The 19,229-nt window shown below is 41.0% G+C and overlaps 1 protein-coding gene across 5 annotated transcripts in view; it reads right to left on the reverse strand.

Annotated features, from left to right (window-relative positions):
* Positions 1 to 19,229, reverse strand: part of RIPOR2 (RHO family interacting cell polarization regulator 2) — a 247,787-nt gene that overhangs the window by 55,838 nt on the left and 172,720 nt on the right. For all 5 annotated transcript variants that reach the window (XM_088475871.1, XM_088475872.1, XM_088475873.1 and 2 more), the window contains 2 exons: positions 12,925 to 13,093; positions 9,004 to 9,139 (listed from right to left, as the gene is read on the reverse strand). In XM_088475871.1, the coding sequence (XP_088331997.1) occupies positions 9,004 to 9,139; positions 12,925 to 13,093 (305 nt within the window). The remainder of the gene's footprint in view (positions 1 to 9,003; positions 9,140 to 12,924; positions 13,094 to 19,229) is intronic.

Raw genomic sequence — 19,229 nt, forward strand, 5'->3', positions numbered from 1 at the left:
CGATGGGTTGAGGTCAGGGTTCTTTGCGGGCCAGTCAAGTTCTTCCACACCAAACTCATCAAACCATGTCGTTGTAGTCTTTGCTTTTTAACTGGGGCACAGTCATGTTGGAATAGAAAATGGCCTTCCCAAAATTGTTGCCACAAAGTTGGAAGCATAGCATTGTCCAAAATGTCTTTGTATGCTGAAGCTGAACCATTATCCCTCCTCTACCAAACTTCACAGTTGGCGCAATGCAATTAGGCAGGTAACGTTCTCCCGGCGTCTGCCAAACCCAGACTCGCCCATCTGATTGCCAAACAGAAAAACGTGATTAGTCACTACACAGAACATGTTTCCACTGCTCCACAGTCCAGTGTCTGTGTGCTTTGCACCACTCCATCCAATGCTTGGCATTGGACTTGGTGATGTGAGGCTTGCATGCAGATGCTTGGCCCATTTCATTAAGCTCCAGCCACACAGTTTTTGTGCTTACATTAAGGTCAGTGTGGAACTCTTCAGCTATGGAATCAGCAGAGCATCGACACCCAGTATGCGCCATGCGCCTTAGCAGTCGTTGACCCCGCTCTGTGAATTTACGCGGTCTTCCGATTCGAGGCTGAGTTGCTGTTGTTCCAAAAAGCTTCCACTTTCCACACACACCAATCAGCCATAACAATAAAATCAACTGCCTAATATTGTGAAGGTCCTCCCCCAGCCCGTGTCGCCATAACAGCTCTGACCCCTCAAGGAATGGACTACACAAGATCTCTGACGATTTGTGGTATCTGGCACCAAGACGTTAGCAGCAGATCATTTAAGTCCTGTAAGTTGCAAGGTGGGGCCTCCATTGCCCAGACTTGTTTTCCAGCACATCCCACAGATGCTCGATTGGATCGAGATCTGGAAATTTGGAGGCCAAGTCATCACCTTAAGCTCTTTATCATGTTTCTCAAATCATTCCTGAACTGTTTTTGCAGTGTAGCAGGACACATTATCATGCCGAAAGAGACCACTATAATCAGGGAATACCTTTATCATGAAAAGGTGTACCTGGTCTGTAACAATGTTTAGGTAGGTGATATGTGTCACAGTAACATCCACATGAATGCCAGGACTAAGGTTTCCCAGCGGAACATTGCCCAGTGCATCACACTGCCTCCACCGGCTTGCCTTCTTCCCATAATGCATCATGGTGCCATCTCTACCTCAGGTAAATGTTGCACATGCACCTGGACATCCACATGATGTAAAAGAAAACGTGATTCATCAGACCAGGCAATCTTTTTCCATTAGTGATTAGTTAGGCTGCATAGACGTTGGCTGCAATAGTCAGTTTTAGATTCAGTGTGTTAGATAAGTGTAATTAAAATTTGATAACTAAGACGGAGTTACGACGGAGATCTTATTAGCCATATGCACACCATGTAAAGACTGATGTGACTTCTCTCTCTCTGGGGGGAATTCAATTGTTCTGTCGGTGGCTTTTTTTTTACGACGCCCGACAGAGCAACTCAATTGCTGCTCTGTCAGGGCGCGATAGCCGCCGGCGCCGGCATTTCTGTACGCACTCAGGAGTGCGTGAGCAGAAATGTGTCTGAATCACCCTGGTTAGGGCGCGCTAACCACAGATAGCGCTCCCTAACCAGAAATTAAGACGGGTTTAGCCATTTTAGATGGCTAAACCTCGTCTTTTAGGCGGCGAAGAGGGCGATAATTAATGAGCGCCCAGAACAATTGAATATCAAACTGGGCGCTCATTAATTATCACGCCCAAAAAAAACATTTGAAGTGCCCCCTCTGAATTGCAGGTAAATTGTCACTACTGAGCCCATCAGATGCTGTTATATTGACTGCAAAAGCACAGCTTTGAAAAAATATTTTAGGTAAATTGTCACTACTTTTATATTAGGAGCAACTTCAATAAAGGAAGTTAGGAATTTATTGTGAATCTGTGATGGTCCACTCGCTTCTCACAAATTATTTACCTTAAGGTGCATATCCACTACACAATTTTACCAGGCAACTGAACAATAACGACATCATTATTGTTCAATTGCTTGCAAATTGGGCACAAATTGGGCATTTTAATGTCAAAAACGACCAGCGATGCACGCGCTGGTCGTTTTTGACATCATCGCCCGAACATGCTGGTCAACCTGACAACGTTGTCAGGTTGCCCATGTTCGGGGATGATTGATGTGCCTACACTGAACGACTAAACGGTGAGTGTAGGCACATCAACGACTGTGAAATGACTGCACGATTACAAAGTCATAATCGTACACTCGTTTCACAGTCGCTAAGTGGATACGCACCTTAAGACTTTATTGCATCCCAAATTAGTGTGTGTTGAGTACTGGGGGTGGTGTCCTAATCAGTGAGCACACAGATACATCTTTGTAGATTTAGTTATTGGTTAGGCTGCATAGACTTTGGCTGCAATAGTCAGCTTTAGATTCAAAGTGTCATATTGTAAGTGTAATTACAATTTGATAAATAAGACGGAGTTACGCCGGAAGAAAACTGAGGAAAAACATCCTCGAAACCAGAACACTTTCTGAACAACATCAAGCAAAATACTTATGTAAATTACCGAATTCACCAACAGCTGCTGTATCCAGGAAACTCCTTACTGCACTCGCTGAATGGACATTGCAAGTACTTCCCTATCTGCGTGCTGCTCTTGTTGTTGTTATTATTATTATCATCATCCTTTATTTATATGGCGCCACAAAGGTTCCGCAGCGCCTTACACAGTACATAAATGAGCACACAAGAAAAACAGTTAATAGTAATATAAAACAATACAGGACAAGGACATGGTTTATAAACATAGCTGCATAACACAAGCAGCAGGACATGAGCAACCAGGTGTTAGGTGCCGTTGTTAGGAGTAAATTATACTATAAGTAGGGGGGAGGAGAAGCACGTGAGGGAAGAGGGCCCTGATCGTGAGAGCTTACATTCTAAAGGGGAAGGGCAGACAGACAAGGGTGACACAGATGGGGTAGATAGTGAGGAAGGAGCATGGAGCAGTGGGTTAGGATGTATGCTGCGGAATGTGTGTTTAAGATGTAAGAAGAGAAAGAAATGTCCTCTTTGTTGGCGCACTGAAGATAAACATAAAATATAACCTTTAATTCATTATGATAAAAATGTGAATAAACTTCTAACATGAAATATGAAATATATTAAAAATAATAAAATAATATTAAATAAATGTGTGTGTCATTATTGTCCCAATGATAATAAGGATATCATTATCCTAAAATTCCTCGTTGTTGTCATAATGAATTAAAGGTTATATTTTATATTTATCTTCAGTGCACCAACAAAGAGGACATTTCTTTCTCTTCTTGTGTTTTGATTCTTCATTGTCCTTGGCAGCACCCCCATCATCCTGCCAAAGAATACCATTTGAGAATAATTAAATTGGGGTATTTGTGTTACTTGTATATGTATACCTACTATTGCAAAAGTTTCTTCCCTTTTCCCTGATATATATGTGTGTTTAAGATGACCTGATGTTATGTAAAAATGAAGTCCTTCATACATCTATCTCTATGACAGAAAATAGATTTTGTTCATGTGTTATTTACATGACAGATGTATAAAATAAAGTTGTAGCAGTTTAATTATAGCGTGTTACATTTTATCATCTACATACATCCTGATAAAAAATGCAGCTATTATGGCACTGTCCCGCCATCCTAATACAGTAGTAAATACTTTAGTCCCAGATGCTGAGTGCTATGCCATGCTCCTGTGAGTGGGTGCGTCTCACATGTTAGACCCATTCACAAATGGGTGCAGCCATACCCAACATGATGTGGTCCCACAGGAAGTTACAGTACCTGGGCCCAGAATTTCTCTTGGCAGCCCTGGAGGTGACAGGCAGAACCAGGAGGGCATAGTGGTGCGGCAACAAGGCCATGGAGGGAGGTAGCTGAGAGTGGAGGGACAGGAAAGGTGAGGGAAAGAAGCAGAGGGTTGGAAAGCAGACTCATGAGAGAAAAAAGGGGGAACATCAAGTGGAGGAGACAAGAGGGGGAGGATAGGGGTGGGTAAAGTAGAGGATTATGTGGACATAGAATATGGGGGTTGTGTGAAGTAAGGGTGTTCATGCTGTGGACAAGGTAATAAGTGAGATGAAAACTGGAGTGGAGGCTGTGAGATATAGAGACAGTGTGGATTAAAGTTGTTAAATGTTCAAAAATACATGTAAAAGATCAGTGCTGCTAATGTATGAGCGCAGCTCCAAAAGTGATCTATAAAGGAGAGGTGTGTGAGTAGTGGGTGCAGGAATTAGTTATTAAACAAATGATTAAAGTGGATAGATGTGATGCAATTGGACAAGGCAATACAAATTTAATTTATGTAGTATGAGGACAAAATTACAATGTACCCGAGCTGATCCAGTCTGAAGTGTTATGATCAACAAGAGCAGTACACAGATAGGGAAGTATTCGCAGTGTCCAAGCAGTGAGTGCAGTAAGTAGTTGCCTGGATATGCATACAGCAGAAGATGGTGATTTTGTTCATTCACATAAGTATGTTGCTTGTTGTTGTGCAGAAAGTGTTCTGGTTTTGAGTTTCTTTTCCCTCAGTTTTCCTCCAGTGTAACTCCGGCGTAACTCCGACTTAGTTATCAAATTGTAATTACACTTATAATCTGACACTTTGAATCTTAACACAGACTATGGCAGCCACCGGCTATGGCTATGCAGCCTGAGTGAGCAGTAATATCTAAAGTTACAAACGTGTCTCTGTGCTCACTGATTGGGACCCCACCCCAAAAGCTCAACACACACTACATTGGGATGCAATAAAGTCTAAGATAAACAATTTGTGAGAAGGGGGGAGGCCAACACAGATTCACAATACATTCCTAACTTCCTTTATAGAAAATGGTCTTAATAGACTGTAGCAGTAGTGGTAATTTACAGAGTATACATTTTTCAAAACTGTGCTGAGGCAATCAATAAAACAGCAGCTGATGGGAGCAAAACACTTCTGGCTGGATTGGGTCTGTACATTGTAATGTTTGCCTTCATACTACAGAAAATCTTGTTTCTATTGCCTTTTTCCATTGCATCACATCTATCCACTTTAATCATTCTTTTAATAACATTCCTTCACCCACTACTCACATACTTCTCTTTATATTTCACTTTTGGAGCTGCGCTCATACATTAGCAGTACTGTTTTTTTACCTGTATTTTTGACCCTTTAACAACTTTTATCCACACTGTCCCTACATCACCGTTTTCGTCTCGCTTATTACCTCGTCCACAGCATGGACACCCTTTCTTCAAACACCCCCCTTATACCCCTTTCAGACAGAAATCCAAATTACCGGGTTAAACGTTTCAACCCGGTAATTTGGTGATTTACACGGGACCTCTTCTGTCTGAAAGGGTCATCCCGGGTCTAAATTCCCAGGCCTTCGACCCAGGAATTTACCAGGGTCGGAGACGTGGGAAATTAGTCCTGGGTTGACAGACAGAAGAAATACCAGTGAAAATAAGCAAATTACCGGGTTCAATTTTTCAACCCAGTAATTTGCTCTTCTGTCTGAAGGGGGGTACAGACAGAGAATGGCAAAACAACCCGGTACGCAAAAGTCTGGAAAAATCTGGGGTTTTTGCCATTTTCTGTCTGAAAGCGGTATTAGTCAGTGTCCATATATTCCTCTACTTTATCCATCCTTATCCTCTTCCTCTTGTCTCCTCCACTTGCTGTTCCCCCCTTTTTTTCTCATCAGTCTGATTTCCAACCCTCTGCTTCTTTACCCTTCTGCCTTCTTTCCATCAACCACCCTCCCTCCATGGCCTTTCTACCCCACCACTAGGCCCCATTCCCTCCTGGTTCTGCCTGTCACCTCCAGGGCTGCCAAGAGAAATTCTGGGCCCAGGTACAGCAACATCCTGTGGGACCACAGCATGTTGGGTATGGCTGGACCCATTTGTGGATGGGTCTAGCATGTGAGATGCACCCACTCACAGGAGCGGGACAGTCCCATAATAGCTGCATTTTTAGCGGGATGTATTTAGATGCTAAAATGTAACACACAAAAATTAAAACGCTACACCTTTATTTTGTACATCTCTCAAGTAAATAACAAACAAAATCTATTTTTTGTCATAGAGATAGATGAATGAAGGACCTAACTTTGACATCAGATCGGGTCATCTTAAACACGCACGTTCCGCAGCACATATCCTAACCCACTGCTCCATGCTCCTTCCTCACTATCTACCCCATCTGCGTCGCCCCTGTCTGTCTGCCCCTCCCCTTTTGAATGTAAGCTATCACGAGCAGGGCCCTCATCCCTCACGTGCTTCTCCTATCCTTATTTATAGTATAATTTACGCCTAACTCCCTAATTGCCACCTAACACTTGGTTGCTGAGGCCCTGCTGCTTGTGTTATGCAGCTATGTTTATAAACCATGTCCTGTGTAAGGCGATCGGAACCTTTGTGGCGCCATATAAATAAAGGATAATAATAATAATAATAATTGCTCCGTGGTCCAGTTCTGACGCTCACATGCTCATTGTAAGCAACTGTGGCGGCAGGCAAAGGGTCAGCATGGGCACTTTGACCGGTTTGCCCCATAAGCAGCAAGCTGCGATGCACTGTGTGTTCTGACACATTTCTATCATTAACTTTTTCAACAATTTGTGCTACTGTATATGGGATGTAGTCCGGAAGTCGACGGTCTAAATCCCGACCGCCGGTTTCCAGACACTGTAATCCTGGCATGGTACTAATGACAGGCGTCGAAAACTCGACGCCTGTCATTAACCAGACGCCGGAAGACCGACGCCCGGCATACCGAACGAAAGTAAGCTGGGTGCCTGGGAGGGTTAGGGTTAGGCACCCCCGGGGGAGGTTAGGGTTAGGCTCACCCCTGGGAGACTTAGGTTTAGGCAGCGGGGAAGGGGGGTTAGCTTTAGGCATTTACAGGGGGGGTAAGGGTTAGGCACTTGGGGGGGATTTTAGGGTTAGGCACCCCTAAGGGAGGGTCCAGGACCAACGCGTTTCGGGATCAAGCTCCCTTTATCAAGGTGTGGAGGTACTGCTCCTGGGGTGCCTGTTTTATAGTGTCCGTCAGTGACACCATAATGACGTCACTTCCGGTTTCGTTCTACAGAAAAAATAAAAATAAAATCTATATATGTATATATTTTTTTTGATAAAGACGCGTTGGTCCTGGAGGTTTTAAGATAGGTACTCTGACACTGGAATAGAGGTATGTGCTTTTGTTCTTTTGTTACCATCGTTGTGATTGTGCTGGAGCCGGCGCCTGCAGAAATTACCACCCTTTTTCTGCACATATCTCTCACCACTGTTTTTTGAGTACCTATCTTGTTGCACAGTGTTGCAAACTTTTTTGGGGGAGTGTTCACCCCTTCTCTCATTTTATTTATATTTTTATTATATTTTTAACTTTATACTGTGTTTTATTATGGAATAAAAACCACCCACTTCCTTCATTTGAGGTTTTGAATGTTTTTTGGTGGAAAGTTTAAAGATACCTTGATGAGATTCACCACGCACCACAAAGTGTGAGTACGGGTACGCATTTACCATGTATATGATTGATGTTTAACATCCCTGCCTTCTCTGAAATCTGTTGGAAAAGAAATCTTCATATGCTTTTTACAACATCATGCACGTGTAAGTCAGGTGTGTGAGCTGGGAGATCTTGAGCATTTCATAACACCCTTAAAGACCCGGTGGGTGTAGTAGATGGATAGCTAGCAGGAGTGGCGCACAATACTTATATATATATATGTGTGCGGTTCGGTTACCCTTGGCTATGTTCGGATCTCAAAAACGGTATCATATTGGCTATCCGGCTGTCACGTGTTTTGGATAGCCAATAAGAGAAATCCAAACTTGCGATAATTTCCTGAACCGAATAAAACCGAACCTGCACATCTCTAATTATATATATATATATATATATATATATATATATATATATATATAAGGATTTCAGCAAGTCTACATCCCCAGAAGATCTGTGGTTAGTTCTCCAAGATGTTTGGAACAACCTCCCTGCCGAGTTCCTTCAAAAACTGTGTGCAAGTGTACCTAGAAGAATTGATGCTGTGTTGAAGGCAAAGGGTGGTGACACCAAATATTGATTTGATTTAAATTTGTCTTCTGTTCATTCACTTTAAATTTCTCTTCTGTTCATTCACTTTATTTTTACCAACAAAATACAAACTATTAACACTTCTATTTTTGAAAGCATTCTTACTTTGCAGCATTTCTCCCACACCTGCCTAAAACTTTAGCACAGTACTAGAAACACACATACTTACACACACACACACACACACACACACACACACACACACACACACACACACACACACGGCTGCTATCTTTGGCTATGCTTGATTGGTGTTTTTCTACACACTTTGGAATGCCATGCATCTTTGTACCATATACTTCTGACTTCTCTAGCACCCTAAATTGATGTTCCCTTTGAGAACAGTTAACAACTGCTCACCTCATATACAGGGTGGTCCATAAGTGTGGAAACACACTTATAAAAAGGAAATAAGTAAGGAAATATTAATTGAATGTATACACATATGATATGGGAGTGGGGAAAAACTTTTTAGGGTATGTCCCCAGTATGGTGGTCATCTCGAAGTCAGCAATCTTGGATGCAACGCTATTTTCTATAATTGGGAAGGTAGCCATGTGACATATCAAACAGATTAAGAATTTCATAAGAAAAACAACGGTGTTCTACGTTTTATTGTACTCTTATTCATTCTCGAATTTTAACTATGTTTATTGGATATGTTAGAAGTGCTGTCAACCATGTTGCAGTGTGAAGGCCATTCTCTTTTCCCATTCCTGATGAACCTTGACCAACATGTCTGGCTGAATCTGTTTCACTTCCACTGGATCTCATAATTTCTGATGAAAACCCTGTTAGCAATTGCCATTTTTATCCACTTTGTTAATCAAGCCTGAGGCATCAGGAAAAACTTACCATCCAGAATTGAATTTGTATTTCCCATATTCTCTCTGCTGATGTCAGCCAGCCGCTTGATCACTTGGCTTTGATTACTTAGTTTCCTCTTAAGATCCCTCAGAACAAACACTAGTTGACTTGAGATAATAATTTGCTATAATAAAGATAAAAACAGTAGAACAGTGTATTTTTATTTCTTCATGGGTTTCACCTGTTTTACGGAAAGTGTTTATATAACAAAGCAATAAAGTGGAAAGATGCTTCAAAAAATGTTGTATTTGTGTATTTCACAGCCAAAACAGAATAGAACCTTAAAATTAAGTTTTATGACATAACTCTGATATATATGTATATATATGTAAACATAAAACAGAACGCCAGGTCATACCCCCCTGCAGGCCTTGCTAAGTGGTAAAATGTCAAGGAATAGTCCTCCTATGCTTATCCAAGCAATTCAAATATGGCGTGAGGTACATACACTACTCCAGTTTGAGGAGGGTGATCCGGACACTCTCTTCTGGTATTCGTGTCGTTTCTCTGAATTGGATACTCTTTCTATTAGACAGGTGTGGGATAAAAGGTACAGTGGGGCAAGTTGTATTTAAATGGGGTTTTGAAATCCTTTACTCAATTAAAGGAAGAGTTTAATCTCCCAGCTACATATTTCTACAGGTTTTTGAAACTCAGACATGCCCTGAATAGCCAATTTAGGGATGATCCTTTTCTATTTCCAAGTCCCCAGTAAAAGAATTTGTATTATATTTAGGTCCTCGGAAGTCATAGTCAATTGCATTCTATTTTATGATGTCATCTCATCATAAAGATGGTTTAGCCAAACTGCATAGTGGTTGGGAACCTATGGTCAGTATCTTTAGTGATGAGGAGTGGGAATCAGCTTTAGGGGGTATCTAATTAGCCGCGATAACGATAAGTTTTCACGGGCGACATTTTTTTCGGACCCATCTCACGAATTTGCCGCTCATCGCATGTATGCGCGCTCCTGTTTATCGTGCAATCCAATTACAAAACTGCCGATAACATTCGCACGGTAATTCTTGCAGGGATGACAGGCAAAAAGTACAGGTGAAAATGGGGAAATCAGCCTATACACCAATAAAAAGTAAACTAATATTGGGTAACAGTATAGAAGTCTTTTATTGGCCATAATCAAAGGGTTTGGAGTTCTTAAATAGTGTCAAATGGCTGTTATGTGCATTTTTCTATAACAGTAAAAACAGTAATGCTCTAGTTAAATTAGGGGTACATAAAATGGGGTTAAGTATATTTTTGTGTCATTTTAGGGCAAAATTTTAAAAATACAACTTCTGCAATGCAATGTTTAAAACACCTGCCCCATCCATACAGCACCCCAAAATACCTAACCCACTACTTTGAATCCATTTTCCTGCGCTTTTTACTTTTTCACCCCAAAAATGACATATCATTATTGGCCCAAATAAGCCAATGAAAAATATACTTTTGCCTATAAGTCATTAAGGTGGGTGTCCCAGGGGTTCTGCATCAAGACCCAACATTTTTTACAAAAAAATGTGGATTTTGCACAACTTTTCACCTACTCAGAGATGGTGAAAGCTAATTTGCGATAATTGCTATGAAAGACCTCGGACCATGGCTAATTGGATAGCAGCATAACCATTTTTGGAGAAAACCTTTAGCCGAAAAATGGGTTATTACAGCTAGTTGGATACTCCCCCTTAGAGTCCCCATGCGAGGCTCATACTTGCCTACTTTTGAAAAAGCATTTCAGGGAGATTGTGAAGCAAACACCTATGAGTGCGGCGGTAAAGTGGGCGTGTACTGCTAAATCTGAGAGGGGTCTCATAAAATTGCCTTACATCCAAATGTAAATGAGTCCCAAAGCTGTTAGTAAGATCCATTTGTTGATGAAAACACACTAACTTTTTAGAAAATGTATGTAGCCATAATGATCACTGTGCCTTATAACCAATGCAGAGAAATTATACTAATGATCCCATTTGAATATGTATATATCTCTGTTTTTATTTTAATATAACAGCTTCATAATGGGAAGTGCAAACAGGGAGATTGCTAGACTCTTCTGGGAGACAGGGAGATAGCTACTATTTCAGGGAGTCTCCCTGACCATGAGGGAGAGTTGGCAAGTATGTGTAAGGCTACTACGTCTATATCTTTTCAGCAGATAAAGCTATTTATTTTACACAGAGTGTCTTACCCCAGTGAGATTGGTGCATTTTGGAGGTACATAGTCTGATCTCTGCCCTAAATGTGGTACTATTCAGGGTACATCTTAGCATGTATTATGGGAATGTTCTGTGATTCAGATTTTTTGAACTAAGGTAACAGCTGCTATGTCTCACACCAGTATTCCCATTACAGTACTTACACCGAAGTTCTGCAGTTTATGGGCTAGAGAGGATGATGATTTAGACCAGTACAGCATGCAATATGCTATTAATTTGTGTGCTCTAGCAAAAGTATGTTTGGCTCAATCTTGGATGACTCCCAGTGGGCCTGACTTTCAGGAGTGGTTTTCTTAACACTAGTGTGGAACATGAGCGATATTTGTATTTTGCTCCTAAATTTGACCGTATTTGGACAAGATGGATAGAGTCGAAATATGCACCCCCTCGGCCTTAGCTTTAATTTATAAGGTGGAATTATTTATTTATTTATGGTTTATAACAAATAATTTTTATTTTTGTGTTAAGAAAATTTTTAATGTGGCATTTGCTGTTTTTGTGTGTTCTATTGTTTTACTTTCAATTTGTAGTGTTTATATTGGAAGATACAATAGATTTTTTTTATTTATTATGTCATCTGGAAACGCAATTATTGTTGAGATTATATTGATTAGCTGAAGGAAATTAATACAATAGATTCAGAGATTTTATGTTAAAATGTAATGTAGAAGTGTCTTTCCATTGTAATATGTTACTGTTTGACTATTGTGTGATGAAGGTATATTTTTTTATATTTCTCTTTTGTAATGTTATCGTGTATGTTTAAAATTGAGTAAAATTTGAATAAAAAATACTTTATTTAAAAAAAACAAAAACAAAACAGCAAATGTACACAAACACCACTTGCTATGGCAGATAAGTAAATGGCTCTACAAATTAGCAAAGGCAGAATTGCAAGTACAAAACAAAACATCATGCATTACATGATGATTAGATTAGATCGTCTCGTAGCATTTTATGTGACATGAAGCATTAGTGAGAGACTAAATGATACACGTTCTGGTGGAGTTTTGTTTGGTACCAATATGTAGTTGTGCCTTAAAAATGTGTATTTCCTTTTGTATACAAATTATTTTACCTAGTGCTCAAATATACAAGTCAGACAGCACATTCTAATAAAGAATTATTGAGCATGCTTGACTTGGGCACTAGTTCTGTATACTGGGAAGCACTGGTAATCTTTTAAACCACTAACCTCTTCATTATAAATAATTAGCTACTTAACTGCAGACATTTCAAGTGGCTTTGTGGTGGCTACAGGCAGTGTTGTTTAGGGTAAATAGAAAATAATTGCTTCTTCTATGGGACAGAGGTTATTTTCAGTTGACAATATGTTGTAAATAACCATAAATGTAATTTCCAATGAATACATTTTAAAAAGTATAGGATTTAAACAGTATGTTTTATTGCCCAGTTGTACAAATTTTCCAAGCTTAAGACCAGATAAAAAAAAGCAATATTTTATTGTAAATCTGTTCAATGCTTTTTTTATTGGGTGATTACATTAACACTAAAAATATGCCAGCCCATACCAACTTGTTAGTACTGCTGAAACTTGCAGTAAATGTGACCTCTCAAGAGCACCAGAACACTAAATGAATGTCGACATTTCTAGATTATAAATCAAGTTAAATAGGTCTTTGCTATCAATATCTTAAGATAAGTCTTAAATATTTTATTATGAAAATGATCTTACCTTAATGAGTTTGGAGCAGTATTGCAGATGCCTGACCAGTGTGATGTCCAGGCTTTCATTTCCTGTAGTCAGTGGTAGGGGGCTGCTTGCCACACTGGTACCAACACCAGTGTCTTCTGTTAATGCCTCGCTCAAGTGTCCCCTGGCCTCTGGATGCTGGGCTCTGTAACTGTAAGATACATTAATTAGACTGGACAGCCTGTGGGTCTGAGACATGTAAATAGTATAATGGTTGTACACTCACAGAGTTTATTAATGCTGTGCTACATGCTTATGCAGGGATGCTGACAGGGGGTAAGGCAGGTACAGTGCCTGGGGGAATCTTTTGTGGCCTTGCAAAGGTACTGCAGGGGTGTGGCATGAAAAGTCAATATTCAGAATGTCGACAGGTTCTGAATCTCAACAAAATGTTGACATGGATTTTAGGTCAACAATGTCGACATTCAAAGTTGACGGCATGATCAAACATGTCGACACCATACTGTCAACAATTTTTTTTTTTTTTCTCTATTCTTATTTTAGCCTAACCCTTAACTTAAGCAAAAAACTGTATGCCGTTATTCTGGTTTCGACATGTTAAACGTCGACATAAACATGTTGACATTCAGAACCTGTAGACATTCTGGTCTCGACATTCTAACCGGATACTCGTGCTGCAGATAGATATTCAGCCTTTTCTGAGCATTCACCATCTGAGTCGGATTGTGATCTGGGGGAAGTGACTGTGCAGACCAATAACTTCCTATTACTTTGCACGGCCTCCCCATGCTTCAGCAGCAACTTTTCCCAGGAAATAGGACCAAAGGGGTGTATTTAATTAGGTTGATTCTTTAAAACCGATCAACATCGATGTTGTATTTACTAATACTTAAAAAAACAAATAAAAAAATGTCTGTTAGTAAATGTGTGATTTATCCCCAGAAACAGAACATCCATGTTAATTGATTTTGGTCAATTTTAAATTGATTAAAAATCAACCTTTTGTAAATATACACCAAAGACTCATTTGCACCTAGGCCTGAGGTTGCTCTCAGTAGGATCTGTGTTTATGACTATAGAAAGTCTAAGAAACAGGTATGCCTCATTGCACAGAATTACTAGTATATTACAGAAATGAAAGAGTTGCACTAAAATAATCATGTGCATGGTGAGTCCATGTTATGCCGATAACAGTTACTAGTCGTTTGTTTCTGTCTATATATCGATGCAACGGCAGAGATTTGTAATATCTCATTCTTTCAGCTCTCTAAAGCCACTCTGTTAGATCAAAGCCTCAGACAAAAACATACAAGATATGTGTGCAAACAAGAAAACAGAGAGGAGGGCACCCCGGGGCGTCCATAAGTCATGTTTACACTGCAATCACAGTCATGGATTAAGAAGTGCAAATATTTATTATAAGTAATACTGTAAATATGAGCTTATAGTAATAATTCATATACTGCTTTGCATTGTACTGGAGTTGCAGTGTGTCCCACTGTCTCCTTGCTGGATGATATATACTCATTTCTGTATAATAAAGCGGTTTGTAAAGCTATAATTATTGTTACTATTACTATCTGAAAAGACATTTTATGCAGACTTACTGAGAATACATATAAATGTATGCACTATCAAGTCTATATTTCATAGTGAAATTTACTATTTCACTGTTGCACATAAATATTAATTTACTTTATTTTCTTAGCCTTATCAATTATTAGATTAAACAATACTGTGTACAGGTATTTCTGAGTGATCTTAAATTTTGAGGCAACAATATAGGATGCAATAATTCCGATCTATGCTGAACGCAGATTCCAGAGTATCCCACTGGTAGCGATGGTTATCCCAGTCTGCGACCTCAGTCGCAGTGCTGAGAACGCAAATGCAGCAGGGTGCGTCACATACCTCCTACTGCATTTGCATATGTACAAGGACGGGATTGCAAAGCTACTTGCTTGATGGAAATGGTAATATGTACGCAATATTACTGGACGTTAAATTGTATAGAAGCACTACATACCCAGCTTGTATATTTAGGTACAACAGTTTTCCTCATAAAGGTACACAGTGGAGGATGCTTTGAGAGAGTACAACGAAACGCGTTAGTAGCTGCAGAGGGTGATTCTGGATCATAGTGTGAGTGTAGATTCACACAGAGATTCCCATCAGCTGATTGACTACTTACAGCTTGCTTGCTAGATTTATCAGCATCCTGAGCAGAGGATACATGGATTTTGGGGAGTGAAACCAACTCTATGAACAGCAGCAAACTGGCCACCTTCCAAGTACTAAACAAAAGATACCCTAATATACAGTTTATAACAGCCCCATTTTATCGGTGATGAATGACTGCAGCACCATGTACAGTATTGCTGATGAGGAAAACTAATGTTCCTAAATATACGAGGGCTGATTGAAAAGTAATGAGACTGATGTTTTTATTCAGAATCAGATGACTCCACAGGATCTGAACATTTTTCTTTTTCAAAGTAGCGTCCTTCACACAGGGCAGATTTTCTAGACTTTGTGGAGCTCGGGGCAATAGTTCCCTTTGGCGGCGCCCCCCCCCCAAAAAAAACAACAACAAACAAACAAACAAAACAGGCACAAATCAAAAGGGAGTGATTTCAGCGCGCGCTCCCGAAAAGGGTGTGTGGCTTTGTGACAAACCCCCTGTTCATCAGTGTAGGGGGCATGCCCAGCAGGAAGTGGATGCGCTACTACACCATTGTCTCCCGTGGCTGCTCCCAAAATGCCATGCGCGATGATTCCACACCCCGCCTTCACGGGTATTCTGGAAGACTGGGAGGGATTGGGAACAGCAGCACAGTCCATTCACGTTATGCCACACTCCTTATACAAATTATGCCACACTGTAGTAGTGCACCTTATAACAGATTATGCCATGCAGTAATGTCCCTTACACATTATGCAACACACAGTAATGCCCCTTACACATTATGGAACACAGTAATGCCCTTTACACATTAATTTGGCAAACTCAGTAATGCCACTTAGACATTAATATGTCACGCAGTAATGCCCCTTAGACATTATGCCATGCAGTAATGCCCTTTACACGTTATGCCACACAGTAATGCCCTTTACACATTAATATACCACACTCAGTAATACCCTTTACACATTAAAATGCCACACTCAGAAATGCCCTTTACACATTAATATGTGCTGCAGACCCCAGTAGGCAGGCATAGGTGATAGCTGCAAGGAGTGTGGTGTCATCGCAGCCCTATAGCTGATTGCTACGGTGTAAAGGGCTGCAACACTCAGTAATGCCCCCCTCTTCCCCTATCCCTGTCCCCTCTAGCTCACAACCAGGCTGAGGATGCTGCAGGCTGCTCCGGCTCCAATCTGCTGCTGCTCTCTCTCCTGCGGCCGCTCACTCCCAGTCCCAGAATGGTATAGGCGGCGAATCACAGTGACAACACGACCACACCAACGTCACGCATCGGGACGTCATCAAGTCCAGCATTATGAGGCAGTGGGAGGGACAAGGGATCTTTAGATCATGGCGGCACAGCCCGCCAAGTGTCTTCTAATTATATGGCGCCGGCGGGGTGATTACGGCCGCGCCCTCAGGACACAGCACCCCAGGCAATTGCCCTGCTTGTCCACCCCAAGAACCGTCATTGCCTTCACATTCAATACATTTTTTTGCAGCATTTCAGTAGACGATTGACATGCAGCTGTGGCAGTTTTCACTTAATCATCTGTTGAGAATTTATTTCCACACAGTTGTTTTTTCAGGGTTGGGAATGCCCAGAAATCACAGGACGCTAAGTCAGGGTTATATGGAGGTTGTGCCAGTGCAGTCCCATTAATTTCAGTCAGTGCTGCCAATGCAACAGCAGCAACATGTGGTCAGACATTTTCTTGGAGCAAAAAACACTGTTTCTTCAGCAAATGTGGTCTTTTCTTCCTCGCAAATGGGTTTTCAGGACGTTTCCATAGTAGTCACCATTAATTGTCTGCCCATGGGAAACTCAGTGCTGTAAGAGCATACTGTGTGCATCAAAGAACAGCAGAAGCATGACTTTAGACGCCAAAGGAATCGCACAGAATATTTTGGGCGGAGGTGAATTAGCGTGCGTCCATACACTGGACTGTTATGGATTTGTCATTATGATCAGGAATCCAGATTCGTTGCACGTCACAATCGATGTCAGGAAATCGGGTATCCTCTCCGACATTCGGTGTTCTTGCACGATTCAACTCATCATTGCAACTGCTCTTCTGTGAGATACCCACCTGGGTACCCACCTGGCACACATGCAATGCATTTTCAGATCCTTTGTCACAATTGCTGAACCTGTTCGAATGACAAGCCAAGTGAAGCCGAAAGTTAACCTTTTTCAACATCGGAACTTTGGCAATGTTGACCACAGTGGATGGTCTCCCAGAACGCGTATTGCCCTCTTTGAAGTGCTTCCACCACTGAAATACTGCAGCACGGCTTATTGTTTCTCCACTATATGCTTGCCGTAATATTTCATAAGTTTCATTTCCGCTTGTTCGAAGTTTACCACTGAATTCAATCACACATCTCTGATGTAATCTCACAGACATGTCTTCCTCATCCGCCATGACGAAACGTACGAAGATCTTCCACTGTGACCAAACAAAAAAAGACTCTGGCATTCCAACCACAGGTTCAGACACATCGATGTATGAGCTTCACAATAACCAGCATAGCGCCACGTCTACCTATGGGACAGAAAAACAGAGGCAGTCTCATCACTTTTCAATTAGCTCTCGTATAAGCAGTACTCCATCGGATTTCACTTCAATATGATTCTGTATATACCATTATTTGAATCAATATATTAAAGTATCTAGAGAAATGTGCCTTATATGTTAATGTGATCATTGGTTCCTAGCGAATTGTAGAACATTTTCGTATAAAACAAGCTGTCTCCCTTACTCCTTACTTCATTGGAAGAAGAACGGGGAAACCCTGGATGTGGAACAGTGGGCCTATATTCGAAAGGAGGTTGCCAGATTGTCAACCATATTGTCACAGCTGCCTTATATTTTAAGATCCTTGCATTGGAAAACTTCTGACCCACCTACACCCTCGTCCTTCATGAAGAGAGTATATGGGTGGTATACAAATTGGAACATATCACCAGTATACTTCACAATCATCCTCATCCATTCCTGAGTGTTTGAGGTTCATGGGTTGAACACTTTGAAGCATAACAAATCTCTTTCCTAATTTACATGACTCCATAGTCTTGAGATTTTCTCATTATCAACCTTTTTTTTCCTACCTTCCCTTCCCCCTTTCTCTTACTATCTTTCCCAGGTTTCCCTCTCCTTCCCGTTCCCGGTGCACGGATTCTCCTATACTACTATCAAAATGTTTGTCAACAGTCTGCAATGGCTACTGTTGATTATCTGTATCTGTACCAGAAAATTTACCCCTTCCCCTGCCCTGTTATTCTGTTCCACATCTCTGTAGCGCACGCAGGGGGGGTTTCCAAGAACACAGAAACCCCCCCAGACGAATAATTTTTTTTTTAAAAGACGGTGACAACCTTGACTCTGCAGAGTCAGCGGGCCACCCGCAGCCGTGATTGGAGCTGCCGCACATGGGCAGCAGCTCTTTAGGCAGAGAGCTCTGATCAGAAGAGCTCTCTGCACTGGATACAGAAGATACGGATAGCCGAGGCGCATATGCAGCATACTATCTGCTAGGGTAGCCGCGGCGGTGAGCTCCTCCTCCTCAGCCCTGGGTTTATGTAAGTACTATATGCTGCACGTGTGTGTGTATATTCTGTGTGTATGTGTGCTACGTGTGAATGAATGTATGTATGCTGTATGTGTATGCTGTGTGTGAATGAATGTATGTATGCTGTGTGTATGTTTGCTATGTGTGGGTGCATGCAAGCTTGTGTGTACAGTACAGTATGTATGCTGTGTGTATGTTTGCTATGTGTGAATGAATGTGTGTATGTTGCTATGTGTGTAGGTATGCTATTTCTGTGTATGTATGTATGCTGTGTGTGTATGTATGCTGTGCGTATGTTCGCTATGTGTGTGTGTGTATGTATGCTATGTGTGAATGAATGTATGTATGTATGTATGTTGTGTGTATGTTTGCTATGTGTGTGTATGTATGCTACGTGTGAATGCATGCAAGCTTGTTTGTACATTACAGTATGTATGCTGTGTATATATATAAATAAATATAAATAATAAATCCAGAGGGTGGCACTCCCAATAAATATAATGCACAATCCAGGTGCCTTCCAAAGGAGTCTGACGCCAATCAGCCCAAATGTAATTCCAAGCAGGCG

Source organism: Taudactylus pleione, unplaced genomic scaffold, assembly GCF_031769625.1.
Source record: "Taudactylus pleione unplaced genomic scaffold, aTauple2 ptg000179l, whole genome shotgun sequence".
NCBI classification, from domain to species: domain Eukaryota; kingdom Metazoa; phylum Chordata; class Amphibia; order Anura; family Myobatrachidae; genus Taudactylus; species Taudactylus pleione.